Source organism: Miniopterus natalensis, chromosome 7, assembly GCF_054644295.1.
Source record: "Miniopterus natalensis isolate mMinNat1 chromosome 7, mMinNat1.hap1, whole genome shotgun sequence".
NCBI lineage: Eukaryota > Metazoa > Chordata > Mammalia > Chiroptera > Miniopteridae > Miniopterus > Miniopterus natalensis.
The window spans coordinates 76,046,438-76,058,658 of record NC_142087.1 but is presented as its reverse complement, the minus strand read 5'-3'; the positions used below and the strand labels follow the sequence as shown (position 1 = coordinate 76,058,658).

The 12,221-nt window shown below is 47.5% G+C and overlaps 1 protein-coding gene across 1 annotated transcript; it reads left to right on the top strand.

The window, feature by feature from the left end:
- The first annotated feature begins 3,971 nt into the window (after window positions 1-3,971).
- Window positions 3,972-11,019, top strand: SALL4 (spalt like transcription factor 4). The gene is made up of 3 exons (XM_016211711.2): window positions 3,972-6,536; window positions 7,351-7,628; window positions 9,648-11,019. Exons 1-3 carry the CDS (start codon window positions 4,217-4,219, stop codon window positions 10,062-10,064), a joined length of 3,015 nt encoding a protein of 1,004 aa, XP_016067197.2. The 5' UTR covers window positions 3,972-4,216; the 3' UTR covers window positions 10,065-11,019.
- The last annotated feature ends 1,202 nt before the right edge of the window (window positions 11,020-12,221 follow it).

Sequence of the window (12,221 nt, the reverse complement as noted above, 5' to 3'; positions counted from 1 at the left end):
TGAATATGGTGGGGGCTGATAGGAAAAAAATGCTTTAAAAGCCTCCATAGGACCCTTACTGGTTTTGTTCAGTGGTTAGAGTGTCAGCCTGAGCACTGAGAGGTACTGTCCCAGGTTCGATTCCGGCCGAGGGCATAGACCTCCAATTGCAGGCTCCATCCCTGACCCTGGTCAGGGAGAGGGGCAACTAACTGATGCATCTTTCACATCACTGTTTCTCTATTTCTGAAAAGCAATGGAAAAATATCCTGGGGTAAGGATTAAAATAACTAAAATAAAATAACCCAAAAGCTTAAAAAAAAAATAAGCCCCCGTAAAGAGGTAAAATGAAAACAAAGTTTGAGAAACTCTGTTCTAGAAGAAACCATGATAAATTAGGCCACTAATTTTACTGTCCATATAGTTTTTAAGAATACAAGCCCTGCTCTTCTGTTTTCTGACTGTCAGTATGTCCCATTGAGACACTTAATTGTTTCTGAGTCTCAGGTTCCACAGTTTCAGTTTGGGACAAAGACTTGTTTGGTTATGTGGCTGCAAAGATAAATGAGTTCAGGTATAAGAGTCCGAAGTGTGTATTTTGTTGTTCGGAGGAGGTGTTGGTTTTGTTCACCCTTAACAAAGTGGAATAGGCATTTTGGGGTGGGCTTTCCTGGAGGTTTCTCTGGAAATGTTTGAGACAAGAGGTATAAACATGTTAATTAAAAAGAAACCATAGTAGAAAAAGTATACAGTTTAAAGTTTTTCATCCATGTCAAAGTACTGGCCCATGTTCCAACAGCAAGAGACCAGCCACAGTAATTTCTCTTATTTCAGAAGTTTTCAATGTACATGTTCATATCTTTATCTGCAACACATTATATAGATCCTGTTCTACCCTATTTTTTTTCTCTTGAAATATATCTTGGGCAGTTGTCCTATAGAGTAGAATGTATAATGTAGGCCTAATTTTGTAGGCTACAATTTTTTAAAAATATATCTATTGATTTCAAAGAGGAAGGGAGAGAGAGAGAGAGAGAGAAACATCAATGATGAGAGAATCATCACTGACCAGCTGCGTCCTGCACACCTCCGACTGGGGATCGAGCCCGCAACCTGGGCCTGTGCCCTGACCGGGAATCGAACTGCGATCTCCTGGATCCTAGGTCGATGCTCAACTGCTAAGCCACGCTGGCTGGGCTACAAGTTTTTTTCTTTAATTGATTTTAGGGGTGGGGGAGAGAGACAGACAGACATCGGTTCCCTCCCATCAGGGATTGAACCCACAACCTGGGTATGTGCCCTGACCGGGAATCGAACCCGACACCTTTCAGTGTATGGGACCATGCTTTAACCAACTGAGCCACGCTGGCCAGGGTGTAATCGTCTTTTCTGTCCCCTCATTCATTTCACCAGAACCTTAGTGAAGGACCAAAGCACATCCATTTTTGTTTTTGTTGTTAACAAGGGAATTGCTGGGTCAAAGAAGAATTACACGAAAATTATGATGTTGCCAGATCGTCCTCTGACGAAGCTGTATCTATTTATATGCACCTGTCCATAGTGTGTATTTCCCTCCCAACTTTTAAAAAAGTTCCACTTTTTAAAGTTCTTGACACCATTGCCAGAATTACTTTTCCAGAAAGATTTATGTTACTTAACACCCCACAGCACTGCATTTCATCTTGGAGAAGCGTACCATAGATGCTATCTGTCAATGTTCTGAGAATTGACAAATATTTTTAACTTGATTCTTGAAAAATGACTTGTGGAGCAGTACTGGGGTAAAAAGGAAGGTGGCACCCCCTTGTTGAGCTCCACCTGGCAGTTCAGGGCTGCACTGCACCCTAACTTTAAAGTCACTTCTGGATGTCCCAAAGAGGTGGAAGGTAATCTGTTCTAGCCCCCCCATCCCAACCTGACTCCTCAGGCATTCCTGTCTTCCCTGGGGTTTCTGTGAGAGAAAACATAGAAGAAACATGGTAGAAAGTATAAGAACAAAGAGTTCAAATGGAAGATCTGGGTGCTGCCTGCCTGGATTTTAATTATAGTGTGTATGGGGCATCTACAGGTGCCTAGTCAGAATACTGGAGGCTATAGATTCATCTTTTCACCATGGGGGTCCCAGCCCCAACCTTCCACATAGTAGAAGGTGAGAATTATTGTTAAATGAGTTTGTCAATGACTGTGGTCTTGTCAGCAGCCCTAGAAGCCCAGCTATAACCTTTATAAGTAAATGAGGTAGGAGAGGGGAGAGAAATAAAAAAAGAATTAAAAAACAAAACAAAAGAGTCCCCAGCAGGTGGCTTGGCTGGTTGGAGTTTCATCCTATGCACCAAAAAGGTTGCGGGTTCAACTCCCAGTCACGGCACGTATGGGAGGCAGCCGATGGATGTTTCTCTCTACCATCAGTGTTCCTTTCTCCTCTCCTCTCTAAAATCAATAAACATATCCTTGGGTGAGGATTTAAAAAAAGAAATAGAAGAAGTGGGGAAACTAATGTTCACTGAATATTATAGTATGTGCTTTCCCCAGGTCCTAGGGGAAAGTTGGTCCTAGGATGGTTGGTGCTGGGCACATAGTACGTGCTCAAGCATTTCACTTACCCCAGACATCTTCCTTACCAGGTTGTTGTGATTATACATGTTATTAAAAAATTTATTGATTTGAGAGACAGATATTGATTTTTCTTTCCAGTTATTTATGCATTCATTGATTGCTTCTTATATGTGCTCTGACTTGGGATCAAACCTGAAAGCTTGGCTTATTGGGAACAATGCTCTAACCAACAGAGCTACCCGGCCAGGGCTGACTAGGGGTAAGCCCACCAGAGCACGCCTGTTACTGACAGGCAAGTGCTGGATTGGGTCTCTGGCTCTGAGGAGAGCTGGCTTATATGGACCAAAGTTCCTGCCCCTGGTCCCTGATGGGCCTGTCCTGATGCAAACAAGGACTCCAAATCCTCACAGTTTGATTGGTCCAAAAGGCACCATTCTGATTGGCCAGAGCTACTTGGATGGGGAAAGCATCAGTGCTATTGGTTGAAATAGGTAGCCAGGAACTGCTTTATAAGGAAGGGATGCGGTTCAGCGCAGAGGTAGGCAGTCCAGCTCAGGCTTCTTTGTGTAGTTTGTGTGAGAGATGTCCGAAATGTGCAGAAATGTCTGCTAGGCTCTGTGTTTTTAAAATTTGAGCCCAGTTAGCCACCAGGAGCCCTTGTTAGCGTCTTTTTTAATTTCCAACAGCATTTTTATTCACTGCATGAAATCCATTTGCCATTGGAAGCCTGCTTTGAGTGAAGATGCATATCTCTGAGGGGATTATTTATAATAAGTTGTATGAGTTTCCTAGGGCTGCCAGAAACATTTGCCACAAACTGGGAAGCTTAACAACAGAAATTTATTCTGTCACAGTTTTGGAGGCTAGAAGTTCGAAGTCAAGGTGTCGGCAGGTTTGGTTCCTGCTATCTATTGGTTCCTGCCTCCCTACCTTCTGTAACCCAGCAGCCTTTGGTTTATGGCCACATAACTCCCTCGTGTGGCCTAATTCCCTGTCTCAAATCTCCCTTTCCTTTTTAAAGACACTAGGCATTGGGGTTGGGACCCACGCTAATTACATTTGCAAGGTTCCTCTTCCAAAGAAGGTCGCATACACAGGTGCTGGGGTTAGTACTTAGGCATATTTGGGCCATGACCATGTTGCTTAGTTGGTTAGAGTGTCATCTTGATAAGCCAAGGTTGAGGTTTCAGTCCCTGGTCAGGGCACATGCAAGAGGCAACTAACGAGTGCATGGATATGTGGAACAACATGTCTATGCTTCTCTGTCTGTCGCTCTCTTGAAAAAAAAAATAGCCTGCCGGTGTGGCTCTGTGCACCAAGAGGTGGCCGGTTCAATTTCCACCCTCTCAGGGCACATGCCCATGTTGTGGGCTCTATCCCCCCAGTTGGGGGCGTGCAGGAGGCAGCCGATCAATGACTCGCATCATTGATGTTTCTGTCTCTCTCCTCTCCTTTCCTCTCTGTGAAATCAATAAAGATGTATTTTTTAAAAAAGTAATAGACACATTTGGGGGGATATTCTTTGACCCACTATACAAGGGGTTGGTTATTTACACTCTGGATGCCTCGTTCCCTTACATAGATTATTGCACTGTATGTGGTCACGCTTCTTCAAGAAATTGCCCCTTGTCCTTCCTTGGGCAGAGTACTTAGCTTTTCGTCTCTTGTCACAGGTGCTCCAATGAACCACCCGGGGACTGGCGATGACATGAATGGGGACCGAGCAGCAGTAAAGAGGCCTCGTCGGGAGGAGACCCACATCTGCGAGAAATGCTGTGGAGAGTTCTTCAGCATTTCAGAGTTCGTAGAACATAAGAAAAATTGCACTAAACATCCACCTGTCCTCATCATGAACGACAGTGAGGGGCCAGTGCCTTCTGAAGACTTCTCTGGGGCAGCGCTGAGCCACCACCCACGCAGTCCAAGCAGCAAGGACAGTCACAGGGAGGACGGCGGCAGCTCAGGGGACATGAAGGAGAAGCCAGGGGCGGAGTCTGTCCTGTACTTAAAGGCGGAGACCGCCCTGCCACCCACACCCCAGGACTTAAGCTATTTACCCAAAGGCAAAGTAGCCAACACTAACGTCACTCTTCAAGCACTACGGGGCACCAAGGTGGCGGTGAATCAGCGCAGCGCGGACGCACTGCCCGCCCCCCTGCCCGGTGCCAACAGCATCCCGTGGGTCCTGGAGCAGATCCTGTGTCTGCAGCAGCAGCAGCTACAGCAGATCCAGCTCACCGAGCAGATCCGCGTCCAGGTGAACATGTGGGCCGCGCACGCCCTCCACTCTGGCGTGGCCGGAGCTGACACCCTGAAGACCTTGGGCAGCCATGTGTCCCAGCAGGTTTCTGCGGCCGTGGCTCTGCTCAGCCAGAAAGCTGGAAGCCAGGGTCTGTCTCTGGACACCTTGAAACAAGCCAAGCTACCTCATGCCAACATCCCTTCCACCACCAGCTCTGTGTCCCCGGGTCTGCTGTCCTTCGCCCTGAGGCCGGATGGGACAAGGGTGCTGCCGAACCGCATCCCAGGTGCTCTGATACCCCCGGCCCCCAGCTCTGTGCTCTTCCAGAGCCCTTTCTCCACTGTGGCTTTAGACCCGTCCAAGAAAGGGAAAGGGAAGCCACCCAACGTGTCCCCGGTGGATGTCAAACCCAAAGACGAAGCCACCCTCTACAGGCACAAGTGTAAGTACTGTAGCAAGGTTTTTGGGACTGATAGCTCCTTGCAGATCCACCTCCGTTCCCATACTGGAGAGCGACCCTTCGTGTGCTCTGTCTGTGGCCACCGGTTCACCACCAAGGGCAACCTCAAGGTACACTTTCATCGACACCCCCAGGTGAAGGCAAACCCCCAGCTGTTTGCCGAGTTCCACGACAAAATGACAGCAGGCAATGGTGTTCCTTATGCACTCTCTGTCCCTGTCCTCGTAGATGAATCGAGTCTCTCTTTAGACAGCAAACCTGTCCTGGTCACAGGGACCCCCAGTGTAGGGCTACCTCAGAATCTCTCTACGGGGACTAACCCCAAGGACCTAATGGGTGGCCCGCTAGCCCCCGACCTGCAGCCCGGGCCTTCTTCAGAAAGTGAGGATGGATCCCTACTCTCTGGGGTGGGGCCAAACCATAATTCCCCAAGGGTTGGTGGCTTCCAAGGGAGAGGGACACCCGAGCCAGGCTCAGAGACCCTGAAGTTGCAGCAGCTGGTGGAGAACATTGACAAGGCCACCACCGACCCCAACGAATGTCTCATTTGCCACCGTGTCTTAAGCTGTCAAAGCTCCCTCAAAATGCATTACCGCACCCACACCGGGGAGAGGCCGTTCCGGTGTAAGATCTGTGACCGCGCCTTCTCCACCAAAGGCAACCTGAAGACACACTTCGGGGTTCACCGAACCAACACATCCATAAAGACACAGCATTCATGCCCCATCTGCCAGAAGAAGTTCACCAACGCGGTCATGTTGCAGCAGCATATTCGGATGCACATGGGTGGTCAGATCCCCAACACCCCCCTGCCGGAGAGTCCCTGTGACTTCACGGGCCCTGAGCTGATGATGATGGGGGAGAATGGCAGTGCCGGTGCCATCTGTCACGATGACGTCGAAAGCATCGATGTAGAGGAAGTCTGCTCCCAGGACGCCCCCGGCAGCTCCTCGAAGGTGCCCGTGCCTCTTCCCGGCATCCACTCGGCATCGCCCACGCCAGGGTTCGCCACAGGGGCCCCCCTGGAGGCCCCGGGGAAGGTGGGCCCTGTGCCTGTGGTCCTGCAGCGGCAGAGCAGCAGGGAAAATGGTTCGGTGGAGAGCGACGGTGTGACCAACGACTCGGCATCCTCTGTGATGGGAGACCAGGAGTATCTGAGCCGAAGTCCAGACGTCCTGGAGACCACGTCCTTTCAGGCCCTCTCCCCGGCCAACAGCCAAGCAGAAAGCGTCAAGTCCAAGTCTCCTGATGCTGGCGGCAAAGCAGACAGCTCGGACAGCAGCCGCACTGAGATGGAAGGTGATAGAGCTTTGGATTTACTTATGTCCGTTTTGGGCACAAGGTCATCCAAAAGGAACCTGGGTTGAACGTGACAAACGGAGAGTGTGGTATATGTGAAGCAGCTCCTCTGTAGGGCAGGCGGCCGATCTGGGCTGCTGGGTGGAGCGAGAGAGTAACTTCCTTTATCCCAGTGAGGGCTTGCTCTGATTTATGACAGTTAATGCACGTTGGCTGTGGACAGCGCACTTTCTTTGTTGGTTTTTGTGTCAGTGTTTTAGCCCCGTGGGGACACAAGGGTAATCTTAAGAGTAGAGGAATTTTGAGAAAGTTGGCACTGGATTTTGGCCACTGAGATAAACCATAATTTCTCCATTCTGAGGTCCCACCCCCTAATGTGAGGTTCCCAACTGAATAACTCTCAGGGTAGAAAATAATACAACCCATTTGAAACACACATATAAATGGTGGGGTGCCTATTAATGTCATTAATGGTAAAATGGGGGAACAGCTGCATCGTAGAGTCCGAGAAGGATGGTTTCCTGGGCATACTTTGAAGGTAACTCTTTATGTAGGAATTTGAACTTGGAGGCAGGAGTTTATGTGTTGCCCATAACTTTATCCCGAAGTGGCAAATTTTCCTAAATGTTGGAGACATGGATATTCCCCGCACAGGAAAACAAGTCAAAGGAAAGCTGCTTCCGAGGTGTAAATGTCCTGGAAGCCATTTCCAGGCCAGGCGAGCAGTGGGCAGTTGTTTTCAAAGCCTTGTTTTGGTTCGAAGAGTATGAGTGTGGGATGATAAAGTTCGGGGATTTTTTTCTCTTCTCACTAGGTCGGAGCGGTCTCCCGTCAACATTTGTCCGAGCCCAGCCAACCTATGTCAAAGTCGAAGTTCCAGGGGCGTTTGGAGCGGCGACCATGTCCGCAGGCATGGCCCCTTTGCTCGCAGCTCAGCCACGCCGCCAGGCCAAGCAGCACGCCTGCACGCGGTGCGGGAAGAACTTCTCCTCGGCCAGCGCCCTCCAGATCCATGAGCGGACTCACACTGGGGAGAAGCCTTTCGTGTGTAACATATGTGGGCGAGCTTTCACCACGAAAGGCAACTTGAAGGTGAGTTTCTTAGGGTTTCAGCAGGGACGGGAGCTGGGCGTTGAGGGGCAGCTCCTGGTGTTCTCCATCCATAACGAACCTTCTTCTAAGAGCAAGTGGGATATCACACAACTGGCTTTTCAAATAAATACAGGATGTCCCCCAAAAATGTATACAGTTTGAATGATTATAAAGTCAGTGTTTATTAACGTACAGTTCATTTTCAAAATTTAAAAGAATACAGATAAGGGTTTTTTTTTTTTTTTTGCCAATGCCTGTTTTCAAACGGACTGTTCTGGTCCAGGCACTGCTAATAAAACAATGGAATTGCAAACATCAAGAATCATTTCTTTTGTTTTGCGCCCTCAATTCATCAACTGTTGACGGTGTTGTACCATAAACTTTATCTTAAATGTACCCCCATAAAAAAATCCTGGAGGCACTTTAGGATACATTTTCTTCTTTCAAAGAAAGCTTAGTCTGGCTTCACCAATTATTTTAAATCAGTTAAACCTGAAAAGGAGTGAAAATTAAGTGAGTTGTCAGCTGTTAAAGTGTGTATACATTTTTTTGGGACACCCCATAATCTTGAAAAAGAAGTATATTTCCTCCTGTCACTACGTCTGAGTTTGGATGCTTCCTGCTGTCAGTTTCTGTAATTGGTAATTTTTTTTTTTCTAATCTCGGCACATAAAATAATGACGCATTTTACAAGAGTGTCTGGGAGCAGGACACGGTCAGCTTTCTGCTCCTGTCTTAGCATCAAGTTGACATGGGTCATTGTCCCTTGGGTTCTAGAGCTGACCATGATGCCTTTCAACAGTCATTTAGTACATGTATGAAGTCAAGTCTGGAAATGGATGGTATCTGTCATGTGTAGTAACGGAGAATTGATCGATCATTTGTGAAATTCATATGCTTCCCGATTTGATGGCCACTCTACTGTACATTGGTTTTGGTTTCCGAGCCTACTAGGTTGAAGGAAATACTGTCAGTTAAACGTGTCTAATACAGTATCACTGGGTGTACCTGCAGGTCATCAGCAGTGCATTCACAAATAGAGCAGCTGGGTTCTTCCAGAGAATGGCCTATTGTTATTTGATAAGTTGGTTCCACCTAAGATTTCATGGGAGATGGAGAGGAGATCCTCCCGTGTAAGAACTGAAAGCAGCCTACGTAAGAACATAGGGTGGGAATTGGGGACCCACGGGAAACTCGAGTTTTATGCAAGGCCTGTTTCTCTTCGGTTCTCTCTCTCCCTCCCCAGTGAGTAGAACACTAGTGGGATTCTTTGTAGTTGGAATAAAGGTTGGAAGTTCATCTCAACATTGACCTAGAAGACTACTGTATATTTCATTTTACAAATTAAAAATACTTATTGCAAAACATATTCTTTTCAGTCCAGTTGGCAAAACTGCAAGAGCAGGAACATGAAATAACTTCACCTCTAATACCGACTCCCAAAAATACAAAGCTTAATTTTGTTCACAGGCCTTGCCGTCCACCAGGAGAGGGCCTGGAGCTCCTCTGGCTGCACAAGGGGCTTGAGGCAGATGTTCCTTGTACCTCGGTTTCCCAGACGTGGGGATCCTGGTAACGATGGCTTCAGGATTGTCCTGGAAATTAAATGAGTTATAGTAAAGTGTTTCAAATTATGTCTGCAACATCTTAACAGCTTCTCAGAGGGATCAAGAGCAAGTCACTTCTGAGCCCGATGAGGTGATTGCTAACTTCTGAGGGTGTCAGTGACGATGAAATGAGAATGCCTGAGAAAACCCAGTACCTCCAGCTCTTAAAAGAAGCTGAAAAGGGTTTGAAAACTAAAAAGCAGGCCAGGAAGGTAATTGTAGGAAGGAGGTCAAGTTGAAGAAGCAGTAGATAGTATGATCTTCTGAGTTTTTACATAGGAAATTAATTTTTAAATATAAATTATGTTACTGCTGTTTGGGTAGAACCAAACCCACATGCAGGCTGACTGGTTTGCCTACATGCACTCACATATCTGTCGGGATGGAAACCTTTCTGTCCCTCTTCCCATAGGTCCACTATATGACACATGGTGCCAACAACAGCTCTGCACGCCGTGGGAGGAAGCTGGCCATCGAGAACACCATGGCTCTTCTAGGAACAGATGCAAAGAGGGTCCCAGAGGTGTTTCCCAAGGAAATCATGGCCCCTTCAGTGAACGTGGACCCTGTTGTGTGGAACCAGTACACCACCATGCTCAACGGCGGGCTGGCCATGAAGACCAACGAGATCTCGGTGATCCAGAGCGGAGGCATCCCCACGCTCCCGGTGTCCCTGGGGGCCAGCTCCGTCGTCAGCAACACCACGGCCTCCAAGATAGACGGCTCTCAGTCGGTCAGCGCCGACGCGGAAAAGCCGGGCGCTCCCGACGGCGCCCCCAAACACCAGTTCCCCCACTTCCTAGAGGAAAACAAGATCGCGGTCAGCTAAGCGCAGGACAGCCCGTGCGACAGGAGGGCCCGTGCGAAGGAGAAGCGCAGTGACCGCTCTCCGACTGGACCTTTTTTGTTGTTGCTGATTTTGATTTTTAAAGAACCTATCTTCTCCTGTTTGGTTTTTTTACTGACGTGCAAATGTTTACAGTTGTAACCACAACCTCAGGCACATCCTACAATCACGATGTTGCTATGCTGCTTTGCAAAAAAACAACAAAAAAAAAAACACAAAAATTATACTAAAACGAATACAGACTAGTATTTTTTTTGAATTTTGGAAAGAAGCGGGTCTTGCAAAGTAGCTTTGTTACTTGAGACGAACTGTACATGCAGACTTTGTACAGGCTGGAGGAACTGTTCCCAAAGACCGCCCTGTTTCAGGTTGGGACTTCCTGACCCACGATGGACAGACCACTGCTCAGCCCAGTGGGGGGAGGGGTGCTGTGGACTTCTGCGGTGACTGTATGCGGGTAGATGGGCTAGGTCTGTCATCTTTCGGGACCTGCTTGGTATGCCCCCCCCAACCCTGCACCCATCTTTTTGTTTTGTTTTCTCTTTTGAATGTATTTTTTTTTAAAAAACTAAGGTTGTAGAATTACAGAATTCCTTCAACCTTGGAACCTTAAGTAGGGTGCCCTCCAATGGACTGATTCAGTCCGTAGGGAGTCGATGTGTGCTGCTGCTTATTGAAATACAGTTCAGTTGGAGCCCCGAGAGTGCTTTCCAGATGCCGCCATGTCCAGAACACCGGGGCAGGCGGGCCCCTGAGCAGGGACCTCAGGTGACTTGACTGAGTTCACCAGTGCCTACTCGAGCGAAGAAATGGGCTTTTCATTCTTGAAGACACTCAGGAGGGCATGGTTCTTATAAGAGGTTCACATACTAATTTTTATAAAAGTCTCCCTGATAGGACTTATGCCAAGTAATTATGAAAATCCCCCCCCCCCCCCCCCCCCGAGTATTGCATGAAGGCTACGAAGTTGGAACAGGCGAGTCCTGGGTATGAAAGCTTTAATTTATCTACCTCATTTATTTTTTATTTTTGTAGCCTTAGAATCTCTCTTCCTGTTCTGTGACCGCTGAAAGTGTTCCTAGTCCCGGTCTTAAACCTAAGAGTCGATGTATTGTTGGGAGCAGCTGGACGTTCCAGGTGTCTGATTTTTTTTAGTGCCCTTTTTGTGTGTGTAATATCAATCCAACAATGAAACTGCTCTAAGGTTTAACTAGGAAGAAGGAAAGACCCTAATTTCCGGGTGGAGGAGCCTTTCCCCCTCAGTGTGGAAATGTAGGTCAAGACTTCGATCAAAAGTTGGTCTCTGAGTTATTGCACCTGACTTTAGGATCCAAAAAAAAATTATTTTTTTTTTTTTTGCCAAGTTGTGCCTTTCCTTCTGGAATTGTAAGTGAACACAATATAGTACCTGTTTACACTGTGAAGTGGATATTGTTACAGAGGACATGCCGGAGGCTCTCTCACTGTTATGCCTTGTGAATGTATGATCTACGGAGAAAACCCTGTAGTTTTACCTGCTGATGCTGACTGTTGGAGAATAAATTTTGGATATTTTCCCCCCACCAGGTGTGTCTGTAAGTTTTTCTAGTAATCCTTACCTGACTGAATGATTTCCAGGTGCCTCCTGACCCTCTAGGTCCTAGAATGAAGCTGTATGTCGGTTACCTCCATGCCTGACCCACTTCCCAAGCACATAACCAGATACTAGCTGGTTGGAATCGTTCCTTTTTAAGGCATAAAAGTTTTATCAGAGTGACCTCGCTAGAGGACTTTTGCTTGTGTTCACTTATGACTATAGAGGGCTTATCATACCCTAGATGACCCCACATTTCAACCCATCCTAACCTGGCACAAGTCATTGGGCAGGGAGACAATATTTTTAACCATTTCATACTTATGGGCTGCTTAGAAGGGAATGGGCTGAGAGCCAAATAGGAGGTGGCACTTAATTCCAAGGGAAACTTCTTAGGGTAGTGGAAAAAGTGGGCATTGGAGGGAGTCAGGGCAAGAACAGGGTAAGGATCTTGCCCACCTTTTGCTGTGTTTGTCTTTGCGAATCCCCGAGAACCAGCATGAGGTCCTGGGAGAACCTTCATGGGTGTGGACCCCACGATGTCCTGGAGTGTATTGTATTCGCTT

What these genes read in the sequence shown, in the direction of transcription:
- SALL4 (XM_016211711.2), top strand. Translation starts at nt 4,217, where the DNA reads ATGAACCACCCGGGGACTGGCGATGACATGAATGGGGACCGAGCAGCA. An exon ending in CAGCCGCACTGAGATGGAAG is followed by an intron (nt 6,537 to 7,350) that starts GTGATAGAGCTT and finishes TCTTCTCACTAG; the next exon opens with GTCGGAGCGGTCTCCCGTCA. An exon ending in CCACGAAAGGCAACTTGAAG is followed by an intron (nt 7,629 to 9,647) that starts GTGAGTTTCTTA and finishes CTCTTCCCATAG; the next exon opens with GTCCACTATATGACACATGG.